The 23,014-nt window shown below is 55.6% G+C and overlaps 2 protein-coding genes across 2 annotated transcripts; one reads left to right on the forward strand and one right to left on the reverse strand.

Moving 5' to 3' along the window:
- Nucleotides 1–330: 330 nt before the first annotated feature.
- On the forward strand, nt 331–2,052 carry RPL36 (ribosomal protein L36). Its single transcript, XM_037165239.2, has 4 exons — nt 331–433; nt 613–707; nt 1,667–1,801; nt 1,922–2,052. The coding sequence occupies exons 2-4, from the start codon at nt 615–617 to the stop codon at nt 2,009–2,011; spliced, it is 318 nt and encodes a 105-aa protein (XP_037021134.1). The 5' UTR covers nt 331–433; nt 613–614; the 3' UTR covers nt 2,012–2,052.
- A 111-nt stretch (nt 2,053–2,163) lies between these two features.
- On the reverse strand, nt 2,164–22,937 carry LONP1 (lon peptidase 1, mitochondrial). Its single transcript, XM_037165238.2, has 18 exons — nt 22,474–22,937; nt 19,426–19,514; nt 18,678–18,797; nt 16,749–16,977; nt 15,040–15,101; nt 14,423–14,552; nt 13,460–13,543; nt 12,286–12,506; nt 10,939–11,077; nt 9,976–10,154; nt 7,485–7,572; nt 7,024–7,146; nt 6,828–6,944; nt 5,222–5,362; nt 4,684–4,849; nt 3,648–3,862; nt 3,399–3,563; nt 2,164–2,531 (listed from the first exon to the last, which is right to left on the reverse strand). Exons 1-18 carry the CDS (start codon nt 22,918–22,920, stop codon nt 2,355–2,357), a joined length of 2,892 nt encoding a protein of 963 aa, XP_037021133.1. The 5' UTR covers nt 22,921–22,937; the 3' UTR covers nt 2,164–2,354.
- Nucleotides 22,938–23,014: the final 77 nt, after the last annotated feature.

Raw genomic sequence — 23,014 nt, forward strand, 5'->3', positions numbered from 1 at the left:
ATAAAAAGTAAAGTACTTATGGAAGTTTTATTTTGTGCCAGGTACCATTACATCTTGTTCAAACGGTTTGGCATATGTCCTATTATTGTCTTCACTTTATAAATGGAGAAATTCAGGTATTGGGAGGTGAAGTCTCTGGCGCCAGCTAGTGGCTGAGGTGGGATTTTACCCAGCAGAGGTGAAATTAGAACTTTCCAAACATCGGAATAGGGAGGCACCTCAGCCACAGGCACGCCCACAACTCCCGACTCCTCCCCAGGGTCCGTGGAGGTAAACGCGCTAGTTCAGCGTGACCGCAGAGAATCCTCCAACCGACAGAGGGTGCTCGCAAGCGCTAATGCCTCTCTGGCCCGCACAACCCGCGAGGAATAGGTATTCCCAGAGTTCCGCGCGGTTCTTGCTCTTCCGCCGCGGCCCCATTGAGGAACGGCAGGTTAGTGAGTTCTGGAGCGGGCTGGATCCGCCGTCATCTGGACCCTGGGAATCTTGGTGCTCCTCGGGGAGATGGCTGGGTGTAGCAAGCCAGTGCGGGGGAGCCGGGACCCGGGGTGTCGGGCGGCGATGGCCGAGCCGGGGCTGATCTCTACCCCCTCTCTCCATCCCTGTCCGCAGCCATGGCTCTCCGCTACCCCATGGCCGTGGGCCTCAACAAGGGCCATAAAGTAACAAAGAACGTGAGCAAGCCGAGGCACAGCCGACGCCGCGGGGTGAGTTCCCGGGGCACGCGCGTGGGGGCTTCTGGGAGGGAGGTGGAAAGGGCGTTGTAGGAGGAGGGCACGGTCAGAGCCAAGGCTCCAGGCTACCGAGGACAGTGGGGAACCCTGTGGAAGGCAGAGAGGAAGAAAGGGCGTCAGGCTGGACAGAGCAGTGAGTGAAATGTAGTTCGTCCCAGCGGCAAGCGCCCGTCTGGATCGTGCACCTGGACAGTCCCGCCTGAGGGGTGGAAGCTAGTGCAGGTGGAGCGAGTTTGGGTTACGTGCGTAGGAGTTTGCCCAATAGAACAGGAGTTGGGTCGAGGTTGGAATGCAGAAAGTTGATTCTTTTGACCTTTAGGCGGTCAGGACTTACGGGTTACTTCTATGTAAAAGGTCCAGACCTGTCGAGAATTTTCACGTTTATTCGAACCAACTTGACATTTGCTTGGAAGCAAGATCTAAAAATGTTTCCAGAGGTGAACACGTTGCCATTTCTTTAATGCGTTTCAAATTGAGGAAATTTAAGGGAGAAAGTAAGACTAGTTAAGATTACCTGTGCCCTCGAGGGTGGTCGCACCTTCTAAGCGTTTCAAAGATTTATTAACCTACATGCATAAGGTCAGTGGGCAGGGTTGGCTCAAAAACCTTTCATCAAAGGAGTTACAGGCCTGGATCGTGACTACCCACAATGACTTGCCCGGTGAAGAATTTATGGTTACGGCACCTTCATTAAGTAGCCCCAACACCAGGGTGGAAGCCTGTGTCGAATGGGAAAGAACGACAGGCTCAGGGAACAGCCAGTGCAAAGAGCCAGGCATTACGTGCTCTGTTGTTGGCACTGGGGGCATGAGGAGGAGTCCTACTTCCATTGCACCGGGCACAGTCAAAACGCTCCAGCTGGAGGCCCAGGTGGGACCCTAAGCGGTCTGGCCTTGGGCTCTTCATCCTGATGGCCTCCCTTCACCCCCCAGCGCCTCACCAAGCACACCAAGTTCGTGCGGGACATGATCCGAGAGGTGTGTGGCTTTGCCCCCTACGAGCGGCGTGCCATGGAATTGCTCAAGGTCTCTAAGGACAAGAGGGCCCTGAAGTTCATCAAGAAAAGGGTAGGTGGGCAGTTGTTGGTGGGTGGGAACATAAATCTGTGCCGAGGGTGAGAAGAGGGTTGGGTGCTAGGGACACAGGTGAAGTGGGGGCCCAGGCTGATGGACCTCCTTGCTTGGCAGGTGGGGACACACATCCGTGCCAAGAGGAAGAGAGAGGAGCTAAGCAACGTCCTTGCAGCCATGAGGAAGGCAGCAGCCAAGAAGGACTGAATGAACCCCATGCCCTCTGAGTAATAAAACCTGTTAAGAAATTTGGGGGTCCTGTGGTGGCATTTTGCATCTGGTCCATTGTCCCAGACTTCCTCTGGGACAGTGGTATTGGGGCATGATGGTAGGCATGGAGAGAAGCAACAGACAGCCAGTACTGGAAATAGTCTTTAATCACTATTAAATACTTCATATGCATCAGATTCCATGATTAAATCATAATTGAGGTCCTTGGGTTCCACGCCATTGCTGAGCCTCCAGATGGCTTGACTGTCGGGACCCTTCCCCCCAGTGCAGTTTTCAGCTCAGGGTGGGCCTGTGAGCAGCAGCAGTGCCTGGGCCACCATCACCGCTCCACAGCCAGGGCCTCCGCCTGCTCTTCAGGGAAGGCGATGTCAAAGATCTGGCGGTAGTGGTCCACAAAGTGGACCTCCAGGCCTTCCGTGATGAAAGCTGCGAGGTCATAGAAGTCCTTCTTGTTTTCTGCTGGCAGGATGATGCATGTCACTCCAGCGCGCTTGGCCTGGGATATAGGGGACCTTAGGTCAGTTCAGGAAAGTGCAGTGGCCACTGTGCTCCAGGAGGGGGCAGGCTTGGTGAGGACCCTGTTCACAGCAGCCCTGAGCCAGGCTGCTCCTCACAGGTGAAGGCATTGAGGCCCAAGGAAACTGCACTGGCGGCTGCTGCTGTTGCCGCCAAGTTCTCCCACAGCCCACAGTGCATGGCTCTGCCCTGCCCCCCCTGTCCAACTCAATCACATCACCTACTGCTTTACTGTTTTGAGGTGTGGCACCAGTGCAGTGAGAGCTAAAAAGACATAAATTTGAAAATGTAGGTAACATTTAAAATTTTTCAAGTTTACTGACCATCCTGCCCAAGCTGTACACCAGTTAGAAGGCAGTGGAGGCTCAGGAGACAGTGGGGCTCCTGTAGGAGCTGGACATGTAGGGGATGAAGGGCCTGCTCAGGGCAGACAGGCTTCCCGTGTCCACCAGAGCCCCCCAACCTACACAGCACCTGCGAGGCCAGCCTCCAGCATTTTCTGTACCCACGGATCTCGGTGCCAGGCTAAGTGGAGGATGAGGAAGCTGGAGACCCTTTTACCCTCAAGGAGCCTGCAGAGCCCCACTGAGGAGCTCAGATATGGGCTCTTTCTATGGAAAGACCTAGAACCTTCTCCCAAGTCTTGAAAGGCCTAAACCATTGTGGAGGGGGGCATCTGGAAGAGTTCAACACGGGCTCAGGCCACCTAGCTCTGGGTCCAAATCCCATGCCTGCTCTAAAGTTGGCCATCACCCTTGTTTGTGGTGTGAATGGTGCCTTATCTGTCACGTGACTGCATGGTGTGTGCAGCTGTGGAGGAGCGTGCTTGGGGGTGCAGAGCACTCACAGCAATGGTCTTCTCCTTGATGCCGCCCACTGGCAGGATCTTGCCTGTGAGGGAGACCTCACCCGTCATGGCCAGGTTCTGCCGCACTGGCCTGTCCATGGCCAGCGAGAGCAGGGCTGTGACGATGGTGCAGCCAGCACTGGGGCCGTCCTTGGGGGTGGCGCCCTGGTGAGGAGACCAAGTAGGTGGTGGGCAGGTCTGATGCGAGGCTGCCCTTGCAAGGGGTATACTCGCTGGGGGGTGACCCACCTCAGGCACGTGCAGGTGGATGTGTGAAGTCACCAGGTACTCGTTGGTGGGGTCCTGCTGCATCAGGAAGGCCCTGGCGAAGGTGTAAGCGATGCGGGCACTCTCCTTCATCACCTCCCCCAGCTGGCCTGTCACCTCCAGGCTCCCGTCTTTGTCTGCCTTACTGTCCTCTGGCGGCCGCCTTGGGGACGTCTCAACAAACAGCGTGGAGCCTCCTGGAAGACACCAGCATGTAGGGCCCATGAGCTCGGACTCCCAAGAGAGCCCCTCTCCTCGATGCTGGGCCACCTCAGGGAGTGCCCCTCCACTCTGTCTGCAGCTCTTAATGATTTTAGAGTGAGGAAACATCAGTTTGGTGTATTCATTCATTGGTCAATTCTCCTATGTGCCCTCACCAAGTTTCAAGCCCTCAACCTTGGTGTCATCGAGGTGATTCTCTAACAAACTGAGCTACCTGGCCAGGCCTCTGCAAACCTCCTTGCCCAACCCTCAGCTTAGCACCTTCTCATTCTTCACACGCCAGCGCCCATCCCACCTAAGGGAACCAGAGACGGCCGCTGTGCGCTGGCCCTGTGTTGTGTACCTCCACACAGCCTGCCAGCACCAGACAAATTCTAACACAATGGCTTTAAATATAGCCCAAGGAGGCAAACTTTCTGCCATCCACAGCTCGCTTCCTTTACAGACAACATAAAACTGCACCCAATGACAGAACCACCTCTGGGCTGTAAGACCCCGAACCCCCAGGCTGAGCAATGTCACCTACACAAGTTCCCCCAAGCCCTACCCTGCTCCTGCTGGCTGGCATCCTCAGGTCTCATGCTGTGAGGGGCTCCCACACCAAGCCTGTGAAAGCACCACCTAACTAAAGCTCATGGAGTACACCTGCCACCTTGTGGTCTTGCCTTTCCGGCAGCCCCAATTCCCTTGGCCTCAGTGTGTCACCAGCCAGCCAGAGGGCTGTTCAGAGCAACGAGCTGAAGGCTTAGGTACAGACTCTTCCCAGGGGGCCAAGGAGGGGACATGCTGCACTCACCCATGGCAGTCCAGGCCAGCCCCATGACCACGCCAGGCGGCGTCACATCATACATGCGCTCCACAGTGAACACTGGCTTCCCCACAAAGTCCTGCAGGTTCTCGGGTGTCACCTCCACCGACTCGGCCTCACCACTGACGATCTTGTAGGCGGACTTCCTTAAGACCTGCCATGGGTGCAGGGGTAATGGGCAGCCTGGCCGCAGGCCCCCCCACTCACCCTACCACCACCTCTGTCTACTCTGCTTTAATTTTTAAATTGTGTAAAATGCATGTGACGTAAAAACTGTACCATCGCAACCACTTCGAAGCGTGTGACTCATACTCTTGTGCAGCCACCTCCACAGTCCATCTCTAGAACTTCCTCAGCTTCCGAAACTGAAACGTGGTCCCCATCACACACTAACTCCCCAGCCACTGGCACCCACCATCTGCTTGTGTCTGTGAGCCTGACTCCTGGGAACCTCACATGACTGGGACCCAACAGCATCTGTCCTGTGTCTGGCTCACTTCAGTCACATCACGTCGTCCGGGCTCACCTTCTCCACCTGCTTCTGCAGGTTGCGCACACCACTCTCCCGGCAGTACTGCTTGATGAGGAGGGTCAGTACTTCAGAAGACAGCTTGGCCTTGCTCTCATCCAGGCCACACAGGGCACGGGCTTGAGGCACCAGGTACCGCTGGCAGGGAGGAGAGAGCTCTGTCAGGAACCTCCCAGAACCACCCCACCCCTGGGCTCCAGGGCCCACAACCCAGCCACAGATCCCTGGCTGGTAAAGACAGCATCGAGGTGGGCCCAGGGCCTGCCTTCACAGAGCTCTGGTCCCTGGGGAAGTTGGTGTCATCCAATGTACATAGGGTATCAGGGCAGGCCGAAGGATGTCACCTGACGGGTGATGAGCCAGCAAGGCTTGGAGGGATGGTGGCAGAGTATCTGGGCAGAGCCCAGTGGGTGCCAGAATCCTGAATAACCTACACTCAGCCAGCCAACCCTGCTCCTGCTGCATCCTCTGCCCAGGTCCAATTCCTATGCTCCTTTCAGATGTTATCTTGGATGCTGCTTCCTCCAGGAAGACCTCCCTGATCCCTGGGCTCACCCCACATACAGACCAAGGGCATGCATGTCAGGTTATGTGGCTGCTGCCCTGAGCAAACACGGAGCAGTCAGAGGCCTGCAGTTACCCACAGCCCAACACAACTGCTGATGGACAACAGTCACTGGACAGACAGCCCTGAGCTCTAAATGGGGGACAGAGATGAATGACACTGGTGTTGGCACTGGAGGCTCCAGGAGTCCTCAGATCTATCATCCCTTCAGGGGTTTGAAAGAAGGCCCAGCACTGAGTCAGTCTGCCCCTCACCCAGGTGAGTTGTCATGACTGGAGGACAGACCTGGGGAGTCGCAGCATGCCTGCTATGGCCTCAGCTATGAGCTCCTTGTCCCCTCCTGCCCCCCCAGGGCCCTAGGGCTGGGGCTCCGTGCCCATCTCAAGGCTGCAAAGGCATCGGGGGGAGAAACCTTTCTGCAGAAGGAAAATGCCGTGATAGAAAGACAACTCCCCTCAGTGCCTCACCCTGTGGGGCTGCCTGCAAGGTGTTACCCTTCCAACTAAACCAGTAAATAGCAACTGAACTGCATGCCTGAGCTCTGTGAGCTGTTCCAGCAAACTACCAAACCGGAGGAGGGGGCGGAAGAACCTCGGTTTATAGCCAGAGAGAGAGAGACCGGGACTTTCGAGTGGCACCTGCAGCTAGGGCGCTTCTATGGCATGAGCCCTGAACCTGTAAGGAGTGCTGCTCCCGCTGGGTACGCCGCTGTCTCACTGGAATGGAGGGTGCCCAGCCAGAGGACTGGCTGATGTGGGGAAGCACCCTGCGCTGGTGTCACAAGTGTGACATTGGAGTTTACAACAAGCCTCATGTTCCTTTTGGCCACACCTCACACCTACACCACAGAGAGTAACATATTCATCCCCAGTCTCCTCCTGGAGTGGGAGCTCCAAGGGCAGAGCCGCAGTGGACTGCACCCCCAATTCTGACTAAATGCCCAGCACTCAGTGGGCACTGATGTTCCTTGAGCCTGAACCGCAGTGGGGCACCCCCTTCTTCGGGCTTGAATGGCCAGGGGGCCTAGCCTGGCCTTACCTCTGCAATGGCGAGCTTCTCCTGGGCCACGTAGCCTGACACGTTGATCATCTCCATCCGGTCCCTCAGTGGCTCTGGGATGGTCTCCGTGATGTTGGCTGTGCAGATGAACAGCACCTGGAGGATGCTATGGTGAGTGCTGAGGGACTGGCCCCCGCCTCTCTAGACCCGGTCAGCCCCGAGGCAGGTCACACACCTTAGATAAGTCCACGGGCACATCCAGGTAGTGATCTAGGAAGTTGGCATTCTGCTCAGGGTCCAGCAACTCAAGTAGCGCTGATGAGGGGTCCCCTTGGTAACCCCGGCCAATCTTATCCACCTGCAAGGGCATCAGAAGGTGAGTGATATCGAACCTTGTCCGGCTCCTTGCACATGTTCACCAGACACTGGGTGGGGGGGCCAGGTGGGCCCAGACCCTGCCAGAGAGGGGAGCCAGAACTGAGCAAGCCCTGAGCAAGGACAGGCGGGGTGCCAGTGTCATGAGATGGCCTTGTTGCAGTGAGGCCACCCACAGTGACTCAGGGACCATGGGTTTTGTTCTGAACTGAGTCTGCCTGGTCGGGGCTGCCAGGAGCTCTGGATGAGGAAGGCCCAGAGGACTGTGTCTGACCTCAGGGAAGCCCAGCCGCAGCTCAGCCCTCCTGCGCCTGCACAAACCTCGTCTATCAGGATCAGGGGGTTCTCCGTCTTGGTCTTCTTCAGGCACTGGATGATCTTTCCCGGCATGGCACCCACATACGTCCGCCTGGGGAAGAGGGCACAGCTGGGCGGTCAGCACCTCATTCCCTGGGGGCTGAGCACAGGAGCCCTCCCAGGCACAGCACCCGCAGAGACCCAGGACCTCAGTGTGCCATGTGCCCTCTGGGGAAGAATGATGGCCACTTCCAGCCACACTGACCTGCAGAGCATTTGGTCACCCCGACCTCCCCCGCCAGCTCAGACTCAGGGGAGGGGACAGAATCACAGCCAGGCCTAACTCAGAGCCATCCCGAGTTGGCAACGGACATCCAGCGAAACCCATCAGAACGAGAAGGACAAGAGCAGCCAGACATTGGCAGCAGAACAGTGGCGCGCGGCCCGCACCAACAACGAACCAGGGGCCCGCCAGCAGCAAACAACACACCCCAAAAAAAAAAAAAAAAAAAAAGAACATCCCGACACCTGGGTTCTGAGGGACAGCAGGCAGGGCCCATTGGGTCCGGCCTGCCCCAGCTGGCACCTTCCTTCAGTCCACTTGCTCTGCCCCAGCTCAGCTGCAGACATTTGGCATTTGCAGGGAGCAAACCAGACACAAGTTCTATGCTTCTGAGCCAAGGCCCTGCAGGGCAGGCCACGTATCAGGTGGAGGAAGAATCATGAGGTTCAAAACTGATGTATGTGCTATGAAGAAAACGGCAGGGATGAAAACTACAATGACGCTTGCTGAGGAGGCAGTACTGCAAAGTGAGGATAAGGTATGTCCTAGGGAGAGGCCCCGAGCAAAGGAAGTAAGACAAGTTGTGTGGATATTTGAAGTGAATTTTCTAAGTAGGGGGAACGACCCATACAAAGGTCCTGGGGCAGGACCAGGTCTGGAGTGTTGAAGAAACATCGAGGAGGCCTGTGTGGCTGGAACAGAGTGAGTGAGGGTTGAGAGGAGGAGGTGAGGGCAACAAGGGCACAGGGACAAGTCACTCAGGGCCCTGTGAGCAGAGGGGAGAACGTGCACTTTTACCCCGAGGGAGGCAGGGGCCCTAAAGGGCTGTGGGCTAAGGAGAGCCTGGCAGTTTTCAATGATAACAGTGGTTAGTTGGTTCCCCATCTTGGTCCTTAGTCTGGAGTCCCCCAGACCAGCACCAGCACGTAGCACTGCCTGCCCTTCCCTCTGGGCCCTTTCCCCAACGACGCCCCCAACGTCACAGGGTGCCTGCACTTGTTCGGAGACTCAGCCAGGGCCTCTTCTCACCCGGGGGCCTGGTCCCTGCTTGCAGCTCCCGTGCAATCCCTGAACAGGGCTCAGGGGCTCTGCCTTACTCATGCCCACCAACCTTCATCCTCCTGTTCACCCACCTCAGAGGCCAGCACTGAGCCAAGAACCTTCCCAGCTGCCCGTACCCCTCCACCCTCAAAGCAGGGCCCCTGGGGACACCTGCACCAGTCCAGTCGGAGGACTCCCAAGACCCAGTACCCAATGCTGTGTGGGCCCTGTGTCTCCTTGACCCCTCCTGGAGCTCACACCCGGCTCTGGGCCACGGGACTGTCCACCTCCCTGGGGGCTAGACACAGTGAGGAGCAGCAGGGCCCATACCCAAGTGTGTGATCCCACCCTGCCCATCAGGCAGCCAAAAGTAACTATTTGTCGAGACAACAGAAATACAACTTTTAACATGGACTCAGATCTTCCCTGAACACTGGTTTGCCAGAGCTCTGGGGGCAGGTGGAAGGGCATGCACCCAGGGACCAGCGGGGCTGGGAAATGCTATGGGTGGTCCAAAGAGATCACATGTCCTTTAGTCACGAGGCAGAGGCACCAAGCACAGCATTAGACAGCAGCACCTCCCCGCCCCTCTCGACACGGTGGGGAAACTGAGGACAGACCCTTGTGTCTCAAGGAGTTTGCAGTTTGCACTTCTTAAGAACCTCTGTGGAGGCCGGTGTGGCAGGAAGCCGCAGGAGAACACAATACCCTGAGTGTCCCGGACATTTGGGAGTGGTGCCAGGTGGCTTTAGGATGGACACAGAAGAGACCAGCCCCTACTCCAGGTGTGACCAGGGAGGAAAGAATCAAGACAGGTGCTTGGGCGTCACAACGCAGGCTGTCCCGTTCTCACCGGGGCGGCCACCTTGCCCCTCAGTCTAGTTCACAGTCACTAGTCAGATGACCCAGGCAAACAACAAATGCCAGCTGTGGACTCTGGCAGGAGTGTGGGCAGTCAATGGTGGGACACACCGAAACTGCTGACAGGCCCTCCCGAGACACTGGCATTCTGGTCCGCTGTTGCTGGAGTGCCTGGGTTCGGCTGGGCCCAAAGTCAGTCAGATCAATGCCTGAACTCCCCAGTCACTCCAGTGGGAGTGGATTCACTACGTACCACCAAAACCACCCTAACAAAGGTAGGAGCAGACCCAGGAGGCTGGGGCGAGCCAGGTGTGGAGGGGCCAGGCCTACCTGTGCCCCTTGATCTCAGCCACGTCGGTCATGCCCCCGACACTGAAGCGGAAGTACTCGCGGTTCAGGGCACGGGCGATGGAACGGGCGATGCTGGTCTTGCCCACGCCGGGGGGGCCATAGAAACAGAGGATCTTGCCCTGGGTGGAGCCTCGGAGCTGGCTGACAGCGATGAACTCCTACAGGCAGAGGCTCCCATGAGACAGCAGTCACTGGCCGCCTTTCTGCAGCTGTGCCTGCTGTGAGCCTGGCTGCCTCACACCTCTTAGGTTTCTGGAGGCTGGGAGAAGGGACAAACCTGTCCTGGAGGAGCCAAGATGACTGCAGGAGACTGTCAGATGTGGCAGATGACTGTCATCTGTCACAGGGAGTGACAGCCTACAGAACCAACAGGACAGGTAGGTGCCAGAAGAACAGGGGCGCCCGACAATCAACGACAGGTGACCACGGCACAGGCTCATCGGCCAGCACCCCCACTCAGCAGGCCCTTTTCTTCCACACCCTGATTACCAGGGCCTCTCCTCTCCTGCTGGGGAGTCTGGCCACTCCCCACTGCCCTCGGCCAGGCCAGTTTCACTCCATTGTAAATCTTGGAGCCCCTGAAGCAGGGCAGGCCAACTCAGGCAGCCCCTGACACCTGAGCCAATCCAACACCTCTGGCTGGGGTCCTCTGCCCCTCCCTTCGAGCCCATCCATACCCCCAGACCCACACACTCACCAAGGCTCCCCTCTGGGGCTCCCCCACAGCCGAGGGCACAGGGAATCCTGGGCCCCAGACCCTGAGGAGTCCATCCCCACCCACTCACGTGCAAATCTAGACCAATGCAGACCAGGCCTGTCAGCACCTGCCCTGGGAGTGATGGCCAAGTGCTTGGGATGCGGAGTGTGGTGCCCAGCATAGGGTAGGGCCGGCCTCTGCCCAGGACACCCAGGGCCCACGAGAGGGGGTACAGGCGGCCTCACCAGAATGCGCTTCTTGACGTCCTCCATCCCATAGTGGTCCTCCTCCAGCACTGCCTGGGCCCGGGCCAGGTCTAGGTTCTCATCACTGTACTTGCCCCACGGGATAGATGTCAGCCAGTCCAGGTAGTTGCGGGTGACGCTGCCACAGGACAGACCAGAGTGGTGAGTGGGGCCCAACGAGCTGCCTGACCCCAGCTACGGTGCCCTGTAAGCCCAAAGCATGAACTACACAAGGACACCTTGGCTGGCAGGCTGTTACCATGCTGGAAAGCCGTCTCAGCACGGGCCACACCTGGGAAGAGGTCTGGTCCCTGGCACAAGTGGGGACTGGTCAGGGTACACCACTACAGGAGAAGCCGGGGTTCAAACAGGGGAGACAGCCTGACTCAGGACGAGTGGGAAGAATGAAGCCTGGATGGTGGCGGGTGGGCACTACCAAGACAGTGACCCCTGGGCTGGAAGCCGGGTGCCAGGGACAGCAGCCTCCTGGGCCCAGGAGAGGCCCCTCACAAGGGCCCTTGTGAGAGACTGTAAGATCAGTCCGTGCTGTTTTAAGGCTCTCCTTTACAACACTGGTGATGGCAGCACAAAAAGCTCGTTCACTGAGGAAGAAAACCTGGGTGTCTCCAGACGGAGGCACCTGTGCAGAAGGAGCCCAGTCCTCTCCAGCCAGTCTGAGCCAGGACAGGGGCTGGCTCAGCAGGAACCCAGAGCCCGGTGCCCAGGTTCTCCCTTCAGAGGGGCTGTTCCAGGACCTGGGCAGCCCATTAACGCCCCAGGGGCAACACCCAGTCCCTGTGGTCTGACACCACAGGCAGGGCCAGGAGAGTCCCACAGGCCCTGAGCTCCTCAGCCCGAACGCCGGGCAGTCATCCTGACTCACAGCCCCCATGTAAAGGACAAGGACCACCAACCGCCGAGCAAGGCCGAGACCCCAGCAAGACACGCTACTTCCTGGCTGCCTCTCACCGCAGCATGAGGGTGGCTGGGGCACAGAAGCCAGGGGACGAGGACAGCCTTGGGGCGACGGCTAAGGGACTGCTGGCACTGGCTGGAAGCAGTGGCTTAGAGACATACATCCCTAGGTTCAAATCCCTGTCCCCACCTACCGCCTACCCTGTCATGGACTTAACTTCCCTTGGGCCTGGTTTTTGCGTCTGTGAAACAGGGAGACAAAGGCAGGTCCGCACAGGGTGAGGAAAGGGCTGGCGCACACCACGTGCCATTTCATACAGGAAGCACCTGCACCCTCCTGGCTTTCAGAGTTGGCACCTGGGCCCTGCCAGGTCACAAGTGTTCCTGATGGCAGATGTGACGGAGACTGGCACCACCGCCCCCAGTGCTTACTTGAACTCCGAGGAATGGTTATCCAGCAGGCCCAGCTTGCTCAGCTCCTCGTCCACAACGTCCATGACATGCTTGGGGACAACAAGCTCTTTCAGCCGCTCACGAAACTTCTCCTCGATGGCGTCCTTGTCCTCCTTCTCCAGGCCCAGCTCCTTCTTGATGATCTTCAGCTGCTCTTGCAGGAGGTACTTGCGGTGTGTCTGCTTGATCTTCTCCTCCACCTGCAGGGCCGAGAAGCTGCCGTCAGACCAGAGAACACACCGGGTGTCCACTGGATAACCAGGGCTGGCGGGGCTGCTGCTTCCTCGGGACTCAGAAAAAGAAGCGCAGTGCATGCGGCCTTCAATTCCTTCCATCTCTGACCAAACTACCCCTCGGTGTGGACCTTGAAGTAAGTAATGATAATGAAAGAATTCCCTTTTCTGCCCTGAGTGACGAGGGACGTTCCGCCCAAGGCCAGCACGTCTCCTGCATGTCTGACAACAGCACGGGAGCCCTGCGTTGGCACTGGCCTAGGGATCCGCTGTGCTTACCTGCAAGTTGTTGCAGATTAGTAACATGTCACAGGCTTTCCAAATACAGATGCAATGTGAAATGTTTCTGGCGTGAAACCTGAGGCCTGGCTGGGTGGCTCAGTGGACTGAGCACCAGCCAGTGCACCAAAGAATCTCCAGTTCGATTCCCAGTCAGGGCACACGCCTGGGTTGCAGGCCAGGCCCCCAGTGGGGAGCACACGAGAGGCAACCACACATTGGTATTTCTCTCCCTCTTTCTCTGCCCTTCCCATCAATAAAGATAAATAAATAAAATCTATTAAACAATCTAACTGAAAAATCGAGGCACACCTGGAAAATGACATGACTTTTAAGTAACTGATGATCCAGGCAGTCCATGGATGTGCCCAAAATTGGGAAGGTGAGCTTCCAACAGTCGAGTCTTGGCAAATAGCTTTGCAACCTTTCCCAGGCTGGTTCCCAATGTCAAGCGTTTTCCCCAGGACTATAAAGCAGAGGACTGCTCCCCCTCGAAGGAGGATGGTCAGATGGAGACCGACCTCTCTGGGCTCAGGTGCTGGGATCAATTTTAAGTTTTAACCTAGTGACTTTCACAGCCCAAGTGCACGCAGCCTTCGGAGCACAGCCTTCCCGGCCCAGGCTGTCCCCGCCTCACTTACCTCCCGCCCCAAGCGCTGCTGCAACTTGCTCAGCTCAAACTCCTTCTTGAGGAGGGACAGGGCCTTATACAGCCGCTTGGGAATCTGCCAAAAAAGGGAAGACATGAGAGGACCATTGGAAGCCAGTGTCCAGCCCTGGCCAGGGAACTCCTCAGTTGATGAGAGTATCTTTGTGATATGCCAAGGCTGCAGGTTCAATCCCAGTCAGGGCACACAGACTCAACCAATGAACCCTGACCAGTGTAGCTAAGTCAGTTAGGCATCATCCCACAAAGTGAAAGGTTGCCAGTTCGGGGTGCATATGAGAGGCAACTAACTGATGTTTCTCATGTCGATGTTTCTCTCCCTGTCTTTCCCCTTCTCTTCCCATCGCTCTAAAAATAAATAAAATCTTAAAAAACAAAAAGAATCAACCAACAAATACATTAGTAAGTGGAACAACAAACTGATTGTTGTTCTCTCTCCCTGTCCCTCTATTCTTCTAAAATTAGGGGGAAAAAAAAAGATGATGAAGCGGGCGTCCGCCTGTGCTGGGATGGGAGGTTGGGAGGGAGACGGGCGCTCTGCGAGCTGTTGGTGGGGCAAGTCCGACCTGGGACAGACCGCCACCACACCTTACTGGAAAGCGGCACGCACCCCGTTCCAACAAGCCCAGTTCTGGGAACACTGCCTGCAGGTCAACTCCAGCAGCTCCACAAGCTGTACGGACCAGGAGGTTCATAAAGGCATCGCTGCAATAGCAAAAGAATGGCAACAACCCAAACATGCCACCCACTACATGGTAGGCGCCACCTGATGGAGCACTGCGCAGACGCTAAAAAGAACGAGGAGCCGCATGTGGACTGAGGACACGTGTTCACGCGGCATCACCTCACAGCAGGGCTGAGGACTCTAGCCAGGGTGGGAAGCAGCCCAGCGCAGCACAGAGCCAGCACCATGCACTCGTGGACAGGCCGCACTCACACTGGTCTCCTCCAGGACGTCCTGCAGCTCGTGGGACTCAGCTCCGGTCAGCGCAGCACCCATGTCACTCAGGTAGATGGGGTTGTCCACCACCCTCTGGCCTGCCTGCATCATCTGCAGCACTGACTCTCTGGAAGGGACAGAGAGGTGTTTTCATGGGGCACGAGGTCCATGGCAGCGGCTGCAACTTCACTCCTCCTAGCAGCGCCAAGAGCCAGCACAGCTCTGGGCCTCACCAGCTCCAGTGCCAGTGGGGCCCCCTGTCCAAGAGCCATGGCACTGAGGGCCCTGCGCCCAGATGCAAGCCCCCTCCAGCAGCTACGTGTTAACCCCTCCTGAGATTTCCCCCTGCACTCCAGCTGGTAACAAAGCCTTCATATCAAATCCAGGCCCTTGTTAGCAGGAAGAAAGCAAAGAACCTGGGCCAGGTAAACTGTCCCCACCCCAGGGCTTCCCTGTTAGGAGGGAAGAGGCTCCTGCACAGGACTGGGCCCTGGCCCTCAAATTCCTGCCTCCCCAAGGTTTTCTACCAGGATACCTGTGGGAAAAATCTCTGCCAACCAGATACCACAGAGAGCCCAACCTGGCCTAGGAAGGGCTGGCCACGGGACACCGACCTGTAGAGTGGGTTCAAGGCAATGATGTCCCGGATGGTCTTCACAATCTCAGCGGTCAGGGCCTGGCAAGTGAGAGGACTGCCATTGGTCACTGGGTCTGCTGCAGCCCCACGTAGCCCCTCCCAACTGGCCCTGGCCAAGGATAACCTCAGAACCTGAATTCACTAGTCATGGCAACACAAGACCAAGTAGGCAAAAACTAAAACCAACACTGTCTCTTTATAGGGCTCTGACCTTAGAATGAGGCATACTGGGGAGAAAAAAGAGGGGAAGGAGCTTCTTTATTCCTTTATTTTAAGCACTATCCTCGCAACTGCAACTCCTCAGACTCAGCCCCCAAAACACCCAGGTTGTGACTTCTCTTGTCTGGGACCTGCCCATGAGTGACCAGGGCTCTCAGTCACTTGCCCCAGTCCAGGATCCTTGCCCCAGGCCCCTTTAGAGGTGGGGGGCCCTCCGCTATGTCCACTGCTATGGACACCACGGTACCGCTTCCCTTCTTGCCTTCGTTCCCTGCTACAGTGAGGCTGGTCTCACTCCTGGCAGAACCACCAGGCAGTTTATGACACACACCCACACTCATTTGTTTCTAGAAGGCCAAGGTTCCCAGCATACTGTACTCCAGTGAGAGCACTAGTGGGCACGACACCAGCAGACACAACTGCCAGGGTTTTTTGGCACAATCACCTGGTCTCCAGTTACTGGGTTTGTCCCTGAATTACCGGAGTTGATTTTTGCAGGAGGAACCAACAGAGCCAGCTGACGGTCCACAGCATTCACGTGAACAAGGCTGAGCACGCGAGCACGCTGTCTCTCCAAGGCCCTCTATCTCTTCTCCATACCATTTATGCGTTTGGCTTTCCTCCACTACAAGATCCTCTTAGGAAACTCTGACGCCGTGCTGCCCAGTTCGGAAGCTACTAGCCACTGGCAGCTATTCACATTTAAATAAAATCACAAGTTCTGTTCCTTAGTCACACCAGCCACAGGTAAAGTGCTTCACAGCCACAGGTGGCTAACGGTGCAGAATTACAGACTTTCCCACCACCATGGCAAGTTTCCCGAAACAGCACTGCTCGGGAAGGCCCGACATAGCCCCATGGACGGCTCGTACAGGCTAGTGGCAAATGCAACCAAGCCCCTCCTGGCACCCAAAGGCAGACATCACTCATCACGGCACTCCTTCCCACAGAGCTCAGAAACTGCCCTAGAATCCCTCTCAACACGGTGCCTCAGGATTGGACCAAAGCTACTAGCTATGTCCCTACCCACTGGAGGCGAGTCACCCTGTATAGAACCTGCACTAGGAGAACCGGTGGAAAAACACTCCCACCACCACCTCGACAGCTGGCTCGCCATGAGGAAGGCAGGTTAGCCTAGGTCTGGGGCCAAGAAGGTCAGAGTGCATTCTTTCCTGCCTTGGAGCCCAGAGTCCCGGTGAATGCGCCCCGCTTCCTCTCCTACATGCCCTAGGCTTGTGGGGAAGGCTGGAGGCACCCATCCACAGGCAACAGGCTGGAGCTGGACCCAGGTCAAACCCTACCTCCTTCGAGAGCAGCTAATAGCCAAAGTGGATTTCCTGTACCTTTCTCACCCTGTTCTTCCCAGGGACTTCTGGGAGGAAAAATATCCTGCACTCTAAAACAGTCTGAGTGCTGCGACAGGCCAGACCCTTACTGAGCGGCATCTGCTCAGGAGCACTGACTTACCTTCACTTCTTCTGTGACCTGAAAGTCCTCGTGGACGACGTTTTCCACTTCCACCATGAGCACCTCACTAGGGGCACCTGAGTTGGGCTCCACCACCTCCACCTGGCGCTTGGCACCTGGATCCTCCTCCGCCTCCTTCTTGCTCCGCTTGGGCTTCCGGCGTGGCTTCTGCTTGTTCTCGGCCTCAGGCTCCTCCAGCTCCACCTCCAGCTGTCTGCTGATGTGAATCCTGAAGGCGGGAACGGGGCAGTGGTGAAGCCACTGAGGCTGGGAAGGCCCTGCCCTGGCAAGGCCCTGCACTGCTGACAACTAAGCCTGCGGGCTGGGCCCAGGCCACTTTCCCAGAACCCCAAGACCAGTGTCCCCTCCGCCCTGGACTCCATTCCCACAGCAATGCTCTGTTGTCCCCCACAAACTGGATAAGGCAGTGGTAACCAGTTCTGGGGACCAACATGAGGGGGCAGCTTGGCAGAGGCCATCTCTGGGGCTCTGCCTGCCCCCCTTACCCTGGAGCTACTCCTTCATGTTGTTCAGACCTTGATGCAAGGGCAGCCCCTCGGAGAGGCCAGAGCCACACCGCGCGCACACCTGCCACCCTGTCCATCTTCATTTCCTGCCCGCAGGCACCCATGACAGTGTGAATTCAGCTTGTGACCTGTTTTCATTCCTCTGGTGTCCTCCCCACTCCAGGGGTGTCACCCAAGGCAGCCCCTCGCGTTAAGGGACGTGTTCCACCTCCTGGCTCTCCTCTGTCACACAGATAACTAACAACGGTGCCTTCCTCAGAGGGAGCGCGTGACCACAGATTTGGCCCTGGCACCCAGCTGTCATCAGCAAGGTGTACAGAGAAAAGCAGCTCGGGCCTCGGTAGGTCCCACGTAGGCCTGGCTTCAAAAATCAGCAGAAGTCATTCTATCAGGTACCTCATAGGACAGCAGGGTAGTCAATAGCCACCACGCTTTTATCAACTCTGGATGCACCTTATTCCATTCCTCAGGCTCACGAGTCCTTCCAGAACACAAAGGCACAGCCTCTTCCCCACAACAAACTCTCTCGGGACAGACGAAGGGCTGTGGGGCTCCGTGCAGGCACTGCCACCAGCACCACTCACAGAAATCAGGGCCCAGCGTGGGCTCTTTCCCTGCGAGCTGCAGGGGTGCCGCCCAGCTGACACAAGAAAAAGGCTCTGTGAGAAAGAAGGACAGAAGACTCTGGACTCAACAAACACTGTCATGTGTCTCCAACAAGGGGCCTTCCAGAACATTCACTGCATCCTCACCCCATCCACAGCTTCTACTGAGATGCTTTTCATGTGTATTTGGTCACAGGACTCTGGCGAAGCATCTCACAGGACCAGTGTTCCTCGGAACACATTCGGGAAGCCGTTTAGTTTGTCTGTTGAGAGCTTCGACCCTGAACTGATCTTGCAGATTTCTCTTTATTAACCGTGACAGTACAAGGGCTCCTACTGAGCTTACAGACACACGCAGCCTTTCGACAGGTTCCTATCAGAGACTGAGAGGAAACACCTCTGAGTGAAAAACTACAACCTGCTAAGAACGACCAGGCAGGCTAACCTGCAGCCAACGCAGACGCAGGCACTTGGAGGAAGAGCAAGCCCGACTGAACGGCCGACACCCAGACGGGAGACAGGAGGCAACTTGCCACCTGGTTTTTGTGAGGCTTTTTTGAAAATTGTGCACTAAAGAGATGACTCCTCGCTGACCACCACACTGCCACTTTAATAGGAGGACTCTGAGAAGGAGGTTCCAGGGTGACGTGTCTCAGCCGCCAGCACCAGCTCTGGGCTCGTGAGCTTACTGCAGTGCCCAGGCCACTGGGCTGACAGGGAACTCTTGTCAGTGTGGGGACCTGGGTGCACTCGGAACCGCCACCCTGCCACCATCCCACCTGGGTGGGCCCCCGAACCTTCTGTGTCCCATGACGATCATGCGTAGCTTGTCCCCAAGGTCCTGCATCTCATGGATCTGGACAAATGTCCCCGTGTGGTAGACCTCGTCCAAGCTCTCAACTACGTCGGACTCATTCCTGAGGGAGAAAGACATCAAGGAACATAGGAGGCACAGGCGCTCCGATTCCCCGGGGCGGCTCCGGCCGGGGCGAAGACAACAAACTCCCCTCCAGTCTGGACAGAAAGCCGACAGTGACCCCCTCACTCCCACGGGGGGCTGTGGAGCCAGCTAAGGGACACCAGCAGGGACTCTGCACAGTTGAGTAGCTTGTGGCCGAGGTGGCCTTAAGGTGGCCCAGATGGAATTTTGATGTCATTCCATGACAGACCCTGTGCAGGACGCTCCTGCTCCTTCTATCTCGGAAGTGGAACAAATTTCTAACTGGCGTCAAGGTGGATGTACCGAAAGTTGTGGTATCTGCCCATTTAGCTCTGTGCTGAAGCAGCCTGGCAAGTGTGTATCTTTTAACACCAAGGGTCCTTGAGATTAACATACCCTGACCGTGAATGAAGCCCAGCCTACAAGCCAAGCCTTCATTCCAGACTAGAAAGTGATGCTCGGTGCTTCGCCCAGTCCCCTATTGGCTTTGCTTGATTTCTTTCAAGTCAAGGGTCAGAAGCCCAGGCTAGTCTAGGCAGCAGGAATGGTGGTGAGCTACACTGAGGGCAACTTTGGCAAAGGAGCAAAGGAAAAACTGCACTTACGAGTCATCTCTCTTTAGAAAGACACCGGCGTATGGCTGGGCAAGACGGACTTTCCTTCTCAGCAGCTCAACCAACTTCTTATTTTTAACCTGGCACAACAATGACCCCAGAGTGAAACGCAGGGTAGACTTCCTAGATGCCCTTTGGACAGCAGCGCTAACACTTTTCTGTATTACTCTCTGGGGACATGCTAATCTGATCCAGGACACTAACCGACGTTGTCCAGGAACTCCTGAACCAAAAACAAACAAAAGAGGGGAGACTGAGGCGAAAAAAAGAAAGAACTCATGGGCACGCACAACAGTGTGATGACTGCAGAGGTGGTGGTGAAAGAGGGTACGGAGAGGATAAATGGTAATGAAAAAATAACAATAAACAAACAGAAGACAGGTATATGGAGAATGCAGTGGTACAGGGTTAACCAGCTCCATTCCTCAGTAGTTCCCCCACTTCCTAAAGAAAAATCAAAGTAGACAAATGGCCAGAACCAGGAAATTAATTTAAGGTTCAATTTCAAAAGCTGTTTCATTGGCAATATATCTGGGCTTAAAAATTTTGAAACATTCTGATTTCATCAATATAAGAAGAACGAAACTAAATGTGTGTAATTCAACTATGGCCCACCCTACAGGATAGTAAGATCCTCTAATTCTCATTGAGAGTATTTCCCAAGCACATCTCTATCCTATTTATTGATCACTGAAACCCACAGGATCACAGCACACTGTCTTGGTGTCACTTCCGTGGTAGGTGGAAAGCCAATGATGTCTCCAAGGAAACAGCTGATGAGGGGGCTGGTGCCCAGATGTCTTTAGGGGTCAGATGATTTTGTTCAAGCCTGTGTCAATACCCAGACCAGACTGTGACTAAACTAATGGCTCTCAAACTCTAATAGGCACTGGAATTACCCGGAGGACCTGAAACATGGCCAGACCCCACCCCTGCAGTTTCTGATGCAGGGCTGAAGAGTGTGGAGAATTCGCATTTCAAACAAGCCCCCAGGGGATGCTGCTGGTCCAAGCACCACGTTGGAGAACCAGTGTTTTAACTCACCCCTAACGATGGCTATTAACTTATGGTCTGGGAATTCCTAACACTATACATGCATTTTTCCCAGGGAAAAGGTCCACGACAGCCGTCGGGGAACACATGGCTTAAAGGAACCTAAAAACCACGAGTCTATACTCAGAGGCCACTGATAAGAAGAGAACCTATTGGGGCAAGTTAGCCCCATGAGGTCAACTACAAAATCAAGAGTAAACAGAGCCTGGTTAACAAGTTCAGAAACATTTATTGGGTCCACAGAAGTTTTCTTTGATTCTCCTCTGCTAACAGCTGACTGACAAATCTCAGCACCTCTCCTTCCTTTGGCAGGACCCCTTTTCATTATTTACAAGGTAAGAGCAATAGAACTAGTATCACATGCCAGTCTCGAGCTATCCACAGAGACACATTTAACCCTCCTGGCTAGCTCCAGGAGGGCATTCAGCATCTCTTACAAGAATCATTACCTCTCCTTGGCACTACGGACAGGGGCATGCTGCTTACTGTTGAGGTGTACTAAGCACCAGGCACTATTCTAAATCCTTTGGGTGGGACCTCTTTTATCTCCCACAACAGCTCTAAGAAAGTCCTATTAGTATGTCCATTTCACAGGTAAGAAAATGGAGGCCCAGAGCAACAGCCTGCCCAAGGTCACAGAGCTAGGCATAGTAGAGCCAGTCACTGGGTCTTATTCTGGGGCCTCCTAATAACCACCACTCAACATTAAGGCAGGCCCTTGGAAGAGCAGCTCAAACAAACATACTCAGCAGTGTGTGGAACAGGAAGTGAAGGGGGACCCTTCTGTCACCTCCCCATTGGCTGGCTGTTGTCCCTCTGTATTGTCCTGTCCCTTTCCAAGGCATCCATGCCCTTAGCAGAAACTGGAGGGGGATGAGGCAGACTGGAGGGTGAGTGGAGAGGCTGACTCACTGTATGACCTTGCTTAGTTCCAAGATAAACTTTCTCCTCATGGACTCCAGTTTCCACATCACTAAAAAAAAGCAGGGTAGGGGAGGCATTTGGGTCCTTCCTACTCTAAAAACTAAATTTCCTTGTACTCAAGGATGCTTTCTCTCTATTACATCACCCTAATTCCCCACCCACCCCTCCCTTTAGGGCTCTTAGTATGAAAGGATCTTGTTTCCTGCCTCTTTCCAGAAGTTCCTTAGGCACAGGGACTACGTTTGACATGTTTGCTGCTGTATCCTCAGTGCCCACCACATGGAAGACAATTAAGAACACTCTGCTGAAGGAAGAAAACCACAGCTGCATCCCTCTGAGAACATTCTCCTCCCACCTTCCTCCTCAGTCTCTAGTCCCATCCTTCTCTTGCTCTATCATTGCCCTCTGGCACATATTTTACTTACTAACCTTATCACTTCTCAAATCCCGATAAAACGTGAACCCTGAAGGCAGGAATTTTTGTCTGTCTTACTTACTCACTGTTGTATCCCTAACAGCTAGAAATGAACTTGGCACATAGAAAGTGGTCAAGAAATATTTAAGAAATGAATCCTCGTCCCAAAGAGGCTCTTAACTAGGATGGAGACCACCCTGGGGAAAGAGTGTTACAAGACATTTTGCAGTAAAGTAACTGGGCCTCAAAACAGTTCTGTTTCTTGCCCTGGCTGGTGTGGCTCAGTGGACTGAGCATCCACCTGCGAACCAAAGGGTCGCCAGCACAGGCTTGGGTTGTGGGCCAGGTCTCTGGTTGGGGGCATGCGAGAGGAAACCAACCAGTCTATGTTTCTCTCGCTCTCTTTCTCCTTCCCTTCCATCTCTCTAAAAGTAAATAGTCCTTTTAAAAAAACTGTTCTGTTTCTTTATAGAGCCAGATTCCTATGGTTAGGACTCTAAGGGGTTCAACTCCCCTTAAGGAGGAGGAATTTGGCTCCACTTCACCAACCCAGTGATGAGCAGAAAAGAATTCCAGCTCCTGCCTTGGAGAAACTTCATGTCTGAAAAACTTTCGAGAAATGAAGGCAACACGGGCGATCTCATTACCTCGATAATCTTGATAAAGCGCGGGAATACCGGGTTGCGGGTGACAGCGATGAGTGGCAGGTGCGGGAACACGTCCGGGATGGTCATAGGCGTCAGCGCCGTTATGATGGGGCCTTCCCCGCTGCCCGAACTGCCCCCTGCGCCCGCGGCGCCATCCTCCGCTCCGCCCTCCGGGGGATCCTCTCCGCCCGAGAATGCGCCCCCGCTGCCGTTGCTGCTGCTGCTACCGCGGCTGTTCCCTTCCCAAAGACCCCGCCATTGGCCCGCAGCCGTGGGACTACGACCCCACAACGCCCAAAGAGAAGTATCGCAGGCTCGCCAGCCTCTAGGCAACCACGTTCCAGCAGCAGCTGAGGCTCGCCCCCCAGCAACGGCCAGCAGCGGCCGTCGCACTGACCAACAGCGCGCAGCTCTCCACAGCCGCACGTAGCCTGTGCTCGCCGCCATAGCCCGGCCATCCTGGGGGCGCGCATAGCTCGCGTCATTTCCGCTCACCGGACTGGCGTGCTAGTGACGTTGGGAGCCGGCCTAGGTGCCTGCG

Source organism: Artibeus jamaicensis, unplaced genomic scaffold (assembly GCF_021234435.1).
Source record: "Artibeus jamaicensis isolate MK-2021 breed Jamaican fruit bat unplaced genomic scaffold, CSHL_Jam_final scaffold_537, whole genome shotgun sequence".
NCBI classification, from domain to species: Eukaryota; Metazoa; Chordata; class Mammalia; order Chiroptera; family Phyllostomidae; genus Artibeus; species Artibeus jamaicensis.

Coding starts and splice junctions, on each gene's coding strand:
- LONP1 (XM_037165238.2), bottom strand. CDS start 22,920: ATGGCGGCGAGCACAGGCTACGTGCGGCTGTGGAGAGCTGCGCGCTGT. Junction 15,102..16,748: donor AGGTCACAGAAGAAGTGAAG/GTAAGTCAGTGC, acceptor CTCACTTGCCAG/GCCCTGACCGCTGAGATTGT. Junction 11,078..12,285: donor AACCATTCCTCGGAGTTCAA/GTAAGCACTGGG, acceptor GTCCTGTGGCAG/CGTCACCCGCAACTACCTGG.
- RPL36 (XM_037165239.2), top strand. CDS start 615: ATGGCTCTCCGCTACCCCATGGCCGTGGGCCTCAACAAGGGCCATAAA. Junction 708..1,666: donor GGCACAGCCGACGCCGCGGG/GTGAGTTCCCGG, acceptor TTCACCCCCCAG/CGCCTCACCAAGCACACCAA. Junction 1,802..1,921: donor TGAAGTTCATCAAGAAAAGG/GTAGGTGGGCAG, acceptor CTTGCTTGGCAG/GTGGGGACACACATCCGTGC.